At 43.2% G+C, this 15299-nt stretch overlaps 1 protein-coding gene across 9 annotated transcripts in view; it reads right to left on the bottom strand.

Annotated features, from left to right (window-relative positions):
• FRY (FRY microtubule binding protein) overlaps nt 1-15299 on the bottom strand; it is a 262289-nt gene that overhangs the window by 93051 nt on the left and 153939 nt on the right. For all 9 annotated transcript variants that reach the window (XM_007668511.4, XM_029048275.2, XM_007668507.4 and 6 more), the window contains 7 exons: nt 14902-14994; nt 14683-14781; nt 11032-11133; nt 5309-5412; nt 4039-4147; nt 2436-2522; nt 1264-1435 (listed from right to left, as the gene is read on the bottom strand). In XM_007668511.4, the coding sequence (XP_007666701.1) occupies nt 1264-1435; nt 2436-2522; nt 4039-4147; nt 5309-5412; nt 11032-11133; nt 14683-14781; nt 14902-14994 (766 nt within the window). The remainder of the gene's footprint in view (nt 1-1263; nt 1436-2435; nt 2523-4038; nt 4148-5308; nt 5413-11031; nt 11134-14682; nt 14782-14901; nt 14995-15299) is intronic.

Genomic DNA, 15299 nt, shown 5'->3' with positions numbered 1-15299 from the left:
GAGTGCTCACTATGTGCAGAGAACTGTACTAGGTGCTTGGAAGAGTACAATACAACTGAGATAGGAGATATGTTCCCTGCCCACAAGGAGTTTATAGTCTAGAGGGGAAGACAGGCATTAATGAAAATGTAAAGATATGTACATCCCCTTGATTCTATTTATTGCTATTGTTTTTGTCTGTCTCTCTCCCCTGATTAGGCTGTGAGCACGTCAATGGGCAGGGACTGTCTCTATCTGTTGCCGATTTGTACATTCCAAGTGCTTAGTACAGTGCTCTGCACATAGTAAGTGCTCAATGAATACTATTGAATGAATGAATGAAATACATAAGCACTGTGGGTTGAGGGTTGGGGGAATATCAAATGCTCAAAGTACTATTGGTTGCTTGATTACTTTTCCTGCAAGAATTCTCCCCATGTATTTCTCTCATGTCTATTGAGAAAGAGTGTGACCTAGTGGAAAGAGCAAGGGCTTGAGAGCCAGAGGACCTGGGTTCTAATGCCAGCTCCGTCACTTATCTGCTGTGTGATGTTCCGCAAGTCACTTAACGTCTCTGTGCCTCAGTTACCTCATCTGTATAACAGGGATTGAGACCGTGATCCCCTTGTGGGGCAGAGACCTGATTATCTTGTATCTTGCATTTACCCAAACACTTAGTACAGTTCCTGGCACACAGTAAGAGCTTAACGAATGCCATCATGAAAAAATGTGACTTCTATAGAAAAATTTAGGCTCGGCTTGGCACTCATCTAGAGTTTTAACAAATTTCTTAGTGCCTGAAATTATCAAAGCAAAAAAATTCATCATTTTAGAAAATGAATAGGACAAAAATGCAAGTGGAAAATTACCAGAGTATAACCGTGCACAAAAGTTTAAAGCACATACTGGCTAAATTGGCTGAAGAACCAAGAAGGAAATGAACCATAAAATAAATTTATGCTGCAGGCTTGTTTAATAAACAAGATTACCTACCAAAGCATGCAGATGATTTGGCAAGTGAGTATGAGTCTGTAGAGTCATCAAGAATAAAAGATTGAAAAGTCCAGGAATAAATATTCGACATTTAGAGGGTGAGGTATCATCCCAGTACATATTCTAATAAGCTTAAAATGTAGTTTAGCAAACTGGCATGAAACAATCACAAGACAACCTGAACAAATAAAATTTGAAAACCTTTTTGCAAATGAGCCTCACAAAGGAAATGAATTTGGGTCAGTCAAGGGGCTTCAGAAAGTTTATTTTCAAAACATTTCTGTCACTCACCTATCATTTTAGCTTCTTCTTCAGTGAGTGTTTTGCTCAAGTAGGTTTTCTTCACTCTCAATGTATTTCCTGAGGGAAGGACGGCTCCAGTCACTGGCATGGGAGGTTCGCCATCTTTCTGTTGCAAGCTATCAGCTATTACCAAGAAGGCCCTTAAACCTATGTTCATTCTCTATTGTTACAACAAGGAAAAGGGGAGAAAGCAGAGAATTTATGATTCGAATGGCCTTCAAATTGACCTTTAGAGAAATTTGGTTTGGTTCCCCTTCACCTTTAAACAGACAACTTTGTTTCCTCTTATACAGACTTATTCGACTAGAATGACATTGCTGGTTTAACTGGAATTTAAAATATATATTCCACAGAGGTGGAAGGCGCCACCCGCTTCCGGTCTCGCTCGTTCCAGGTCTCTGCTCATGTCACCGCGGTCTTCCTACTCTTCTCCCGAGGACAAGTCGCTATCTTTCACTGTGACTGTTGGTAGGAGGATGGGGCGGGAGCCAAAAAGGGGCAGGGATTTTACTGAAGACGCAGACAAGCTTCAGTGAGCTGATAAGTCAGAAAGCCATTTTGGGTCAAGTCACACGACTGGAAACTCTCAAGTCTTGTCAGAGACCCGGGATGCACAAGTATAAAAATCTATTTCAAAACACAGAGGGATAATCATCCCTAACAGTCCATGGACTGTGCACCCATGTCCCCGGGGTCACTCGGGACACAGGCAGGTATATCTCGGTGAGTGCCAGACAGGGGGTGACTTTACAGAGGACAATTCTGGCAGTTAGAAAATGAGAAATAGCCCCATTTATCGAGAGGATATTCCGAGAACCAGTAAGTTCAAAATAACTACACTTTACAGGTTTCCCCTTGATGAAAAATTAAAACCTATCCATCATTCCCTCACAAAAGAACTCTATGGACAGTAATGAACATACTTAAAAGGCAGGCACAGTAAGTTATCAGTTCAGCAAAACTTCAATGAATCACAGACAAGGCTCTGTGAAGCCAGAAAACTGCCGCTCCACCGAATAATATTCCTTTTGGCAGTAGCGAGTACCCTATGCTTCAGGAAACGCAACCTCCGTCCACACTGTAAACTTCTCCTGTAAAAAACGTTTCTCTGTGAAACATCTAAATACCCGCTCAGTTGAAAGTTTGTGAATGACTCATACCTCGGGGTTGAGACTAAAAGCTTTGGCTGGTTTTCCGACACACAGGAAGTCAAAAATGATTTCCTTCATTGCAAAATCTAAGCGCTCCTGCAGGGGAAACAAAAAAGATCCTCATAACCAATCATATATTTATCGTTATTTTGGGCTTCTGTAAGCAAAAAGTGTACAGTGATGTCAATCGAAGAAGGGTAAACAGGATTTTATCTGTATCCCAGAAAATACCTGGGGGAAGAGAAATCAAAACCAACATCTGAATGTCTTCTGGTTGAACTGTTCCTGTGGTTTGCTGCTGTTTCTCCAAATATTTAAAAAATCCAATTAGCTCCTGCAGAAGGGAATGACTAATGCTACAAAAGGCCCCAAGCTTCTTTCTACCTGCGTGTCTAGGTTTATAAACATTTTAACTGGGCTCAATCCTGCTGATAGTTTTGAAGCTTTCTCCCCTCAATCTTGGTTCAAAGTGAGACGCTTGTGGTTGCCACTGCATCGAAGCTATCAGAATTCAATGGGGGGAAAAGACACCTTTCCTTAACTTTGGGCCATTCGGAATTCTGTGCTCCACCACGAGTGGCAATTACCCCTGGAGAACCTCAATAACCCACTGATTGAATGGGCCGGGGCTGTTTACCTAGGGAAAGGTTTGCGTATTTGAACATAACTTCCAATTCAGCGTGGCTTAGTGGAAAGAGCCTGGGCTTCGGAGTCAGAGGTCATGGGTTCGACTCCCGGCTCTGCCACTTGTCATCTGTGTGACTGTGGGCAAGTCACTTCACTTCTCTGTGCCTCAGTGACCTCGTCTGTAAAATGGGGATTAACTGTGAGCCTCACGTGGGACAACCTGATGACCCTGTATCTACCCCAGCGCTTAGAACAGTGCTTTGCACATAGTAAGCGCTTAACAAATACCAACATTATTAATTCAGCCATGAGACACTAGCTTGTAGGCGGAACGCCAGTCTCCTACCAACGGGGTCCCTTTTCATATAGATTTTCAGAAGAGTTTACGAAACCAGCGCCTTATTCACGTCTCGGCATGCTCTCGGTGAGGCACCTCTTTTCAACTGGACATTTTTTAAATTCTTAATTGAAGATGAGAAGACGGGTGCAGGGTGGCCTAGTGGAAAAAGCACAGGACTGGGAATCGGGAGACGTGGGTTTAACCAGCCAGACCAGTTCTGCCATTTTTCTGCTGGTTCTGGGCCTCAGTTTTCTCATCTCAAAAATGGGGGTCAAATACCTATTATCCCTTCCACTGAAACCGTGAGCCCTGTGTGGGGCAGGGACTGTGTCCATTGGGAACTGTCTCTATGTGTTGTTGAATTGTACTTCCCAAGCGCTTAGTAGAGTGCTCTACACACAATAAGCGCTCAATAAATACGAGTCAATGAATGAATGGATATGACTATCATATATCCACTCCAGTTCTTGGCAGATAAGAAATGACAGTAATAATAATGATAATAATAATAATAGAGTGCTCTGCACACAGTAAGCGCTCAATAAATACGAGTCAATCAATGAATGAATATGACTATCATATAGTCGATGTCCCGACTGCCTCAGTGAGGTTGGGCAGATTGTCCCCGCCACCTCTGTCTCTTACCTGGGCGATGAACTGGATAATTTTCACAAAGATGTTCAGGGGCATATCCCGGGGGACCACTCCACGGGAGCCTTTTGGGAAAAGCGTCGTGATGATGGTTATAAGTCGGCTGGAAGCAAGAAAGAAAAAGGAAAGGAGAAAGAGAAAATGGGGAGCGTTGGCTGCACCCCAGTTCCAGCGGGGAGGAAGAGCGGTGCAGGTCACGGATCGTTTCTCCGGCAGGGAGGCGAGGGTGAAGACGACCCCTTGGTCCCACTGAGTAGGGTTGCCGCTCGAAAATAAAGAGGGTGGGAAGATGATTGCTTTGTCCCCCTAACCCTGCCCTTTCCTTGTGATGTGAGTGGTTTCGATGTAGGATGCTCTAAAGCCAGCCTACCATCGAGAGGCAGGAGAGTCTAGAGGAGAGAACGTAGGGCTGAGAGAAGCCAAGTGGGCCAGAGGAGAGAGCACAGGCCCAGGAGTCAGAAGGACCCCAGTCCTCATCCCGGATCCGCCACTTGTCTGCTGTGTGACCTTGGGCAAGTCACTCCTCTGGGCCTCGGTTACCTCATCTGGAAAATGGGGATTAAGACTGCAAGCCCCACGTGGGACATGGACTGTGTCCAACCTAAAGAACTTGTATCTTCCCCAGTGTTTCCTTAGTACAGTGCCTCGCACGTAGTAAGCGCTTAAAAAATGCCATAAAAACAAAACAAATGAGGAAGCTTGGTTTACAGCCCCAGGTCTGCTACAGGTCTACTTTGTGATTTTGGGCAACTAGGCAATCAATCAATCAGATTTATTGAGCGCTTACTCTATGCAGAGCCCTGTTCAGACTCATTCCCTGCCCACGACGAGCACAAGTCTACATGGGGAGACAGACAATAACATAAAGAAATTACAGATAACCCCTCTGTGCCTTCATTTTCACCCTATAAATTGTGGGTGATACTGTGAATTCAAAGGGTGAAAGGAACTGTGCTCCACTAGATTATCTACCTGGGGTTTGCACAGAGCGAGCATTTAATAAATACCATTATCCTACCATAACTCAATACCGCTAATTACTAGGACGATTCCCCAACAGACAGCCTCCAAGAGCAGTGCGTAACAGTCGGTCAAGATGTGAGCAGCTCTGAGCTAAACCCGGAGAAGATCCAAGGCCTAGAAGGCCCCTGAATTAACCCCTTCCCTACACTGTTGGGGACAGACAGCTGGGGTTGGGCCTACCGGGTTCCTCAGACGACCTGGCAAGGGGTGACCTTGCATTTCCAGCAGTCAACGGTCTTACCTCTGGGTAGCTGTGTTGCTTTCACATTTAATCCTAATCATGTACACCCACAATAATCGGTACAGAGATTCCAGGGCGACTCGAGCCATCTTGGGATCTTTATTCTGCATGGAAAATATGGAGAGAAGAGCGGGGTTCAGTCATCATCCACGGCTCCCAATTCTAATGAGAGGCTTTCTGGAGAAGAAGCTATGTGAAAGTTGGAGACCACGTCACTGCACGGGAAAACGAGGATTACTGATTTGATGGGAAGACTGAGTCGGATGCCCCGATGACCACCGAAGAGTATTTTTTCTGTGCTGGCATTTGACTGTTTATGGAAACTAATTTAGATTAGGAAAGACATATAAATTCCTCCAACCCCAGAGCACTATGTACATAGCTTTAAATTATATATAATTATTTATTCATATTAATGTCCGTCTTCCCCTCTAGGCTGTAAGCTCGTTTCACACAGGGAAGGTGTCTGCTGATTCTGTTGTACTGTACTCTCCCAAGCACTTAGAACAGTGCTCTGCACATAGTAAATGCTCAATAAAAATTCCACTGATTGACTGGAGGGATGGGGGGAGACTAATTGATAAAACAAATTCTCCCTGAACCAGAACCTTTGAAAGCTGAATTAATGTGTCAAGTCTTGAGGAAATCATTCATTCGGTACACTGAATAAAGTTGTAGACTGTTAGCTTTCAAATCCTGGAACCACAGCTCTAGACTCTTAGCTCACTGTGAGCAGAGGACATTTCTACCCACACAGTTTTACTGTACTCTCCTAATAGCTTAATATGGTGCTCTGTACACAGGAAGTGCTCAATAAATCCGATGGATCGACTAACACCTGATAATCCACTCTATGTCCACAGCTGAAAGCCAGTACTCCTATAAGATAGAGAGACAACGACGAAGCCTACACGAAAATGGTTACCAAGCAGGGAAACCTTTGATTCAAGTCAGGAGAGCCCAATTTAAGTCCTCCCTATGCCACTGACTGAGAGAAAAAGCACCTAACTTTTTCACACCTCAGCTGTTCCACCAGGAAAATGGGTACATGATGGCTGACCCAGTTATCCCTTCATAGTGCTGGAAGACAACGAAAAGCTAATTGTTGGCATTTTCTCCTAATATTTGGCTAGAGAGGGAATGGTATTTATTGAGCATAAGTGAATAATTATTGAACATTTTCTGAGTCCAATATACTATACTAAAAGTTTGGAAAGTACAAGAGATCCACAAAGAGCTTCTACTTTAATAGGGGAGACAAGCATTGAAATAGTCACAACCAGCTGAGTCAGAATAACTAAAATTTGAATGTTCAACTGAACATATTAAATAGCTCTACAAGTTCATAACAATATTGGGCCTGGTGGATGTTTGTACTTTCAAAAATAGCATTCAGGTAGGCTCTTCTGACTATTCTTCACCTCCAAAACTCCTTTATCCACTTGTTGCTTTTTGTGGCAGAGGGAAGAAATCAAAATAAAATTTAAAGGCAAATCAATACTTGTATGAAAATAATAGTTAAATACTCAAAAAGTTGTAACAGACACTTCATTGGGTTTACTTTGCTGGTTTTCCGTGCATGTGTATGTGTGTATACAAAAATGCATGGAAATAAAAACTGTGAAAATGGTCCCTATATATTGCATTGTTAACCTTTAAGAAAACCTCATTTTGTAGAAAACAAAGCTGGGTTGTTGTTTCATACTTAGCTAATCTGAGGGAGAAGAGAGACGCTAATCTGAGATTTTATTTGCAGCTTTTTAAATCACCGTCCTTTTCTTGGGCCAAGTTGGATATATTACAGCACATACAAAAGTAAAATAATTCATCTTCACCACTCTGTGAAAGTCACACTATCTTCCCCAAGGCATGGAAACATGTACAAACACATTGAGATGATTTACCACTGACAGAATGAGACAGCGGAATTTTTTAAATTCCAGAAAATAAATTGCCAACAACCCTCATGAGAGAAACCTAATTTAGAAGAGGAAATATCATATATTATTTATTATGAAAAGCATATCAAATTAACATTTGTATTTGAAATTGCTTTCATTTCATTGCCACTCATTTATTAAGACTGCCATTCTAAATATAAAGCATTTTTATGGTTAGGTTGAAGCAGTTAGAAAGGCAGCCAGTAAAATCAAGTCTGAAACATATCTGAAGAATCACAGAATGCAAAAAAGTACTACTGAGTCATTGTGGGCCCCTCCGGGCAATTCAGGATTGTTTCTCACAAGCCATACCCTTGGAGGGGAGTCCAGTCAAGTTTTAAATGAGTCAATCAATGAAGCTCTCATGGCTGTTTCCTTTGGAAGACAAAGGTTAATACTTAATGCAGTAAATCTGTCCATTACCACATCTCCTCCCTCCTGAAGAAACCTTATAATCTTTTATTTTTTAGTTAAATCATCTTTTACTATGCTAAACACAACACTCATTCTTACCTTTGAAGCCAACTTCATTTATTAATTATGGCACCCCTGCAAGCAGGCCAGAAAATGGAATCTGGGTTCTAAGATACATCGCTTTTTCCGTGACTCCGTTAAAGTGTAAGCTCCTTAACGGTGAGGACAACTTTCATAATTCTAGACAATGCTTAGCCAGTGCTCTGCACAAGGACAAGTTCACTAAATGCTGGTTTTTTTAAGGGGGGGTGGTTGTGGTTTTGTTAAGCCCTTACTATGTGCTAAGCGATGGAATAGATACAAGCTAATCAGGTTAGACAGAGTCCAAGCTCTACATGGGGCTCTCAATCTTAATCCCCATTTTACAGATGAGGACGCCCGGAGAAGTGAAATCCTTTGCCCAAGGTCACACAGCAGACAAATGGCAGAACCGGGATTAGAACCCAGGTCCTTCTGACTCCCAGGCCCGGGCTCTATCCAATAGGCCCCGCTGCTTCTCATATTTTTGCACATACTGGCAAACGGTCAATTCTTTCCTCCAACGAGTGTGCTCCACAACCCTAATCTAAAAGAATATTTAATTTGGGGAATTAATCAACTTTGACCTAGAATCCGGCAATCCACAGAAAGGCGCATCTAGGAAGAGGAGACATAGAGGTTGGTATCCTGGCCCGAGGTTTGGATATTTAGGGGATGCAGCATCTTTTTCCAGTGAGGTTGCCGCGTTCTCATGCACCACCTGATCCATAAAAGTCGTGCAAAGACAGGGTCTCTTCCCAGAATTCTGCTTGCTGCCAGTGGCCAATATTTGGTGGGCCGGTGTGTGATGACCTTAGAATTTTCTACCTTTTGGGGGTATTTGTAGAAGCAGATGGAACTTTAGGAGAGAAGAGGGAAGAAAAGAGTAGAGGGAGGGATGCAAGGGAGTGGAGGGGGATGAGGGGGAGAAGAGAAGGAGGGGGGAGAAGGGAGAAAGGGGCGGAGGAGGAGGGGACATAGGAAAGGTGAGAGGAAAAAGGATAGAAGGGAGGGCCAGATGTAGGAGGAAAGAAGAGCCTGGAGTAGAAGAGAGGAGGAAGGGGAAAAGGGAGAGGGAAGACCAAAGAAGGAGGAGAGATGTCTGAAGGAAAAGGAGAGGAGGAGGTGATGCGAGATAGAGGAAAAGTGAAGGAAGGAGACTAAATCTCTGTTGTGCTTTTCCAATCGCTTAGTACAGTGCTCTGCAATAAGTCGGTGGAATTTAGTGAGCCCTTACTGTATGCAGTAGGTGAATGAATGATTGAAATGATGGCGAAGGAGGAGGGGGAGGGAGAAGAGGGAAGGCAAAAGCCTCACCCCGAATACACACAAACACTTTTCACGCACCACCAAAGGCACGGAGTAGGGTAGCAGGAGCAGGCAAGAATCCGAACGCCGATCGCCACGACTGCTCTGATGGCTGTAGTGACTTTGCGATGGCTTTTGCCTAGGCAGCAGTAGCTGCTTCGTAGTCTTACCTGTTCCTGTCATGGCAGCCTCCCTTCCTGCTGGGACCCAAGGAGTTCTCCCCTCTGCTGAGGGCCCAGCAAGAAGCAGGAGTGGCGAGAATACAAATGCTGGACAATGTCACCCTTAACTCTGCAGTCATGGACACACTACCAGCTTCTTGAGAAGCAGCATGGCGTAGTGGGTAGAGCCCGGGCTTGGGAGTCAGAAAGTCATGGGTTCTAATCCCAGCTCTGCCACTGCTCTGCTGGGTGACCCTGGGCCAGTCACTACACTTCTCTGGGCCTCCGTTACCTCATCTGTAAAATGGGGATTGAGATTGTGAGCCCCATGCGGGACACAAGGGACTCTGTGTCTACCCCAATTTGCTTGTATCCACTCCAGCGCTTGGTACAGTGCCTGACACAGAGTAAGTGCTTAAAAAATACCATGAGTATTCCTGAGGATGTCGGGGGGTGAGTGAGGGGCAGAGACCTGGTGGCCCTTCCTTGTCCTGATGGTAATCCTGGGTGTTGTTGACACATTTCCTTTTCAGATGTAGAAAAATTCCACACAATGTTATTTGTATCTTTTTTTTTTTTAACCTCAGTACAGATCTGTTTAATGCAACTACACCCCATTTGACTGCTCAAAACGAATCTATGACCCGGCGCAAAGATAAATGCAGCTCCTGCCTTCTCACTAAATTAGGAAAAAAAAGGGACATCACTTTAATTTGGACGATTAAGAGGAGGACAAAAATCAATGGAAGCATGACTGTGCAAATAGCTTACTAATTCCAGTTACTGATGAAAACAGTCTTTCCTTTAAACTGGCATGATAGCAAAATCTTAAATCAATTTCTGCTTTGAAGAATCTTCATTCTCATGAATCACTATCAAGCCATATATATAATAGTAGATCTTGGCTTGTGAATTCATCTCACTTATAATGACAGTATTTAATAGAATTCTATGGCTGCTACTAAAGATTTTACCACAAAAGTCAGTAGCTGTAGTAATATTTATTGAGCTTCTACTGGGTGCACCACACTGTTCTAAAGGCTTGGGAAGCAAAAACAAACAAATGACACTTCCCTGCCAACAAGGAGATGCCACTCTAATGAAGGATACAAAGCATAAAAGAGACTACAAATAATCAAAATAAATGAATAAATGCATAAGGGCTGAGGATGAATATAACTAGGTGCAAAAAAAAAAGTATTATTTATCACCTTTAGCAAGAGACGCTAAAGTCTGTTTTGGGAGTTATAATTTATCTGCTGATAGTTTACTTGAATTTGACAAATCCCCTGACTAGTCCAAGAAAAACATCCCTATCTCACTCTACAATCATCCTGCCACTGAGACAAAGCAACTTTGGAAAGAAGCTCATTGTTAATTCCAGTGAGCATTTCTATATTTTACATTTAGTGACAGCATAATTTTGCTTGGCCAAAAAGGATATTGTCTTCTGTCTTCGTACCGATTACCGTTAGAAATGTTTTTTTTCTAAGACATTCTCTCCTAGGTTCTTTGCACCTTATTCATCCATTTTTTGTATTCTTCTCCAATGCTTAGTTCAGTGCTGTGCACACAGAAGCCATGCAATAAATACCACTGAGTCAGTCGCCTAGATATAGTTTGAGAAAAGAAGGGAATGAAAGACAACATACGACTAGGGCAGATTTGGTTTCCTGTTTCCTGACAGTAGAAAATGGATAGGAAACACTGCCTGAAGAAAAAACCTAGCTGGGCAGTATTCAATACCCAGGCCTTGCCCAGGAATCAAATGTTTTACATGAGACTGATAGAACATTTAAAAAATAAAAGGTGAAGTACTAACCTTGAGATTGGATAAGCAGTTGTTGAGGAAAACATGCCACCTGTTCAAGAAGAACTGTTTCTGACTGACACATAGCAAGCATGTCACCAAAGGGTACAAAGCCTAAAAAGAAAGGGGACAAGGCAGGTGATCTAAGCATCAGAAACCAAGTAACATGCTTTCTTCTAAATTCACTTTACTCCAATTAAATCCCTTATGTCGCTAAGCGGATAGCCTGAAATGTGCTGTTTTACAACATAAGTGGCGGAGATTCAGGAAACATTTGCAAGGCTTTTGTGGTTTTCCTTTCTCGATCTCTTCACACCTTCCTTTTCCTTCTCAATCTCCTCTTCACTCTCACTCCTCTTCTCCTTATGTTCCCTTCTTATGCCCACCTCCTTCAACTTCCCTTCTATGTTTGTGTCTGCCTTTTGAAGTTTCTTTGTCTCATTTCCCCCCTGGGTAACGCTGTCAATGGCTGCATGTTTGTGTGGATATCTCTGCATCCTAACAGTGTGTTTGTGTTCTAGTCTACATTAGAGTGTGCCTGCGTATTTTTTCATGAAGAAATCATGTGGCAAAGTATCAATAATGGACCAGAAGAAGTGTTTCCAAACCCCCCAGACTAACCTCTCTATGGGACTTAGCTCCACATAACTTATGTACCTGCCTGTAATTTATTTTAACGTCCATCTCCCTCAGGAGACTGCAAGCTCCCTGTGGGGAGGGAACCTGTCTACCAACTCTGTCGTACTGTGCTCTTCCGATTGTTTCATTGATTGAAAACTGCACTGTTGCATTCTGGGAGAGATGCTGCTTTTTCAATAATAATAATTGATAATGACTGTGGTATTTGTGAAGCGCTTACTATGTGCCAGGCACTGTACTGAGCACTGGGGAAATACAAATAAATCAGGTTGGACACAGTTCCCGTCCCATATGGGACTCACAGTCTTAATCTCCATTTTCCAGATGAGAAAACTAAGGCACAGAGAAGTGAAGCAATTTGCCCAAGGTCACACAGCAGACATGTGGCGGAAGTGGCTTTAGAACCCAGATCCTTCTGACTCCCAGACCCGTGTTCTACCCCCTAGGCCTCACTGCTTCATTCCCGCCCATGTGCCGAGTCCCCTGTTGGCTGTGAAATTCCTGGGAGTTGACCAGTTCAAATTGCTCACTAAACACATTTAATCAAAGAACTCTCCGACGCTCTGATGCATTTAGGCCGAGCCATTAAAATGGCGCCGTAGTTGCATCTTGGGAAGGTTGACGGTGAAGAGGTACCAAAGTACGCTACTGTTACAAGGCCAGAGAGCTCCACTGGAAATTCCAACAGGTGTTTCGACCACTTATACTGGTGTCTTCCGTCTGCCCATGTGCTGTTTGGCCTCACCCTCCATTGGCATCTTTCCTTCAAGGCTGGATGCTCACTCATTTAGACACAACTGGGTCATCAAAAAGGGGTCATTGTTTTGCCAACTTAGTCCAAAACAAAGCTAGAAAATTGCCCCTGGGGCCCCTAAATAGACTAGATATCCCCAACAATTTAGGGTGTGCTATTTTGGGAGCAAGTCTGCCTTCAGGTGAATTAGGAGTGATCACAAAACACCCTCGCTTCACAGCTCTTCAAAAATACACAAATGTCCGGTCATAGTATCTAGGCGGAAATGATTCACTACACTACTTTGCTTGAAACATCAATCTTCTTTTTAGAGCAGAAAATAGTATCAACACAGTCTAAAAGACAAGATAGCTTTATACACTATTATTCAATAGGTGAACAAGAAATGTCAAAGGTAAAAGTGTGTTCAGAGCACATGGGAAGAACTGTGGCCTAGTGGAAAGAACATAGGCCTGGGAGTCAGAGGACCTGGGTTCTACTTCCAGCTCAGCCACTTGTCTGCTGTGTGACCTTGGGCAAGTCACTTCTCTGTGCCTCAGATACCCCATCAGTAAAATGGAAATTAAATCCTCCTCCCTCTGATTTAGACTGTGAGCCCCATGTGGAACAGGGACGGTGTCCAACCTTGTATGTACCCCCGTGCTTAGTACAATACTGGCACATAGTAAGCGCTTAACAAGTACTAATAAAAATTAAAAGGGTTTAAATGACCTTAACCATCCCTCCTAAAAAAACAAAAATCCTATCAGTAGTTAGGAATGCAGCCCTCTTTACCAAAAAAAAAAAAAAATCCCTGACTTTTCCCCAGAAACAACTCCTATCTTTTTTTATAGGGCATTTAAGTGCTTACTATGTGCCAAACACTGAACTAAGTGCTGGGGAAGATTCAAGATAATCAGGTCGGATGCAGTCCAAGTCCCATAAAGGGCTCAGAATCTAACTTTGCTTTTGTAGTTCAGCTGTGTATTTCTTTCTAAGAGCTCAGAATTCAACACAGGATTTCTAAGAAGAGAGCTCTTGCCTCAGTACATTCCAAGATAGCAACTGCAGACACAGGGTAACTTCGCTTTAATGCCCACAGCAGAAGGATTGCTGAAATTCTCCAACTCATCTCGGGACAACTGTAAGCAGATCCAGGCAGGCCTGTGGAAGCTACAAAGGAATGGATGACTGCCACAAAGACCCTGAGTTGTAAAGGTTACAGTGTCAAAAAGCATATTTCTTGAAGATAAAATTTTGGTCAGGAGATCTGCTTTGGACCTAAATATCACCTGCAAAGGCCTACTATCAGTAGGCTTCATTGTGGGCAGGGAATGTATCTGTTTAGCGTTGTATTGCTCTCTCCCCAGGGCTTAGTACAGCACTCCGCACATTCAAAAGTACTTATTGAGAGCTTACTATGTGCAGAGCACTGTACTAAGCACTTGGAATGTACAATTCAGCAACAGAATTGTACTGCAGACAGTAAGCGCCCAATAAATACGATGGAATGAATGAATGTTTAAGGTGCTCCCTCTCTACACTGTAACTCTTTGTGGGCAGGGAACATGTCTATCAAATCTGCTACATTGCGCTCATCCAAGTGTTCCCAATCAATACCACTGATGGATTTTTCTATGACTTTTCCTTTAAATTTCTATACATGCATTACACAGACCCGGCCAAAGTAAACTAAAAAGAATTAGGGACCATAATCTGATTTGAATACGGAGTGAAAAGATGCTTTGGTTCTGCCTGACAGCCTCAGAAAGATTCTCACCTCCTAAAAATACAACTCTCGGAAAGAAATGGAATCGAAACCTCTAAATCGCCCCAGAGATCGGAAGGTGGCTGTTTTAGAAAGCTTTTATATGTTACTCGCATACTACACCCCTTTCGCAGAGCCAGTGTGCCAAATTCCATAAGCTCTTTGCTAAAGCAGACCGTCTCGTTTCCTTTTAACCTTCCGATCTGCCAGTCAGAACAGGGTCCTGCCTGGACCTGATTCCTACAAGACACAGGGAGAAAAGGCAGGGACCCGCCAGGTGTTTAAAAATCTGAGACCAATCCAGATCTTTCCCACATAGGCTCGACCTACAGAGTCGACCAACCACTACCTTCCTTCCTCGAAATGTCAGTGAATTTTGAGAGAGGTTAGAAACAAACAATAATTCTCAAGTCATGTGTGGGAGAGCCCTTAGAAACTCTGACCTCCACAAGCCTACGCCAAGGAATTCTGTCTCCTGCTTATGAGCTGGTTCCTTCTCATTCCCCCACTCGTGGTTACTCACCAGAGAATGCTTTTTCCGTGAAGAAAGTTCAAGTGTTGTGTCATACAGGCTTTCCACAAAGTTTCTAAGGCAGGGGACGTTCACTTCGTTTTTTACGGCCTGAAAAAGAAATCTGGCGCTAATGCCATACTCATTGACACACTGACATTTCTGAGTTCATAGGTTGAAGTGGGGTTGCATAGAAAAAGGGAAGGTGGTTTAAATAAAAGAGAAACTCACGGCAGCCACAGGAACGAGAATTTCAACAAACAGCCCCGCTAATGCATGCTTGATATCTTTATCTTTAACTTCAAGGAAATAATGTGCGCATTCCTAAGAAATAGGAAAATGGAAGACATATGGACGGTAACTTGGAATGAAGACAGAAATCCAACATAAAGAAAACAAAATGATAAACTGCATACGGCAGGTGTTTGCGTTATCTATAGAAAATGGAAAAATCTGTCACTTTAAACCAGGTGTGTGGCTTCCCCAAATCATTGGCCCAGCAAAAATGCCAAGATTTCAGCAAAATTTGCAATGACCTATCCACCCTGATTGGGTATCATCCTCTTCCCTGCCTCCTTATCTCTCCTTTCTACCACTCTCCATGTGCTAGGCTGAGAAAATAAGCACCT

The sequence above is a fragment of the Ornithorhynchus anatinus genome, chromosome 20, assembly GCF_004115215.2.
Source record: "Ornithorhynchus anatinus isolate Pmale09 chromosome 20, mOrnAna1.pri.v4, whole genome shotgun sequence".
Classification (NCBI taxonomy): Eukaryota; Metazoa; Chordata; class Mammalia; order Monotremata; family Ornithorhynchidae; genus Ornithorhynchus; species Ornithorhynchus anatinus.
This window is presented reverse-complemented; position numbering and strand designations above follow the sequence as displayed.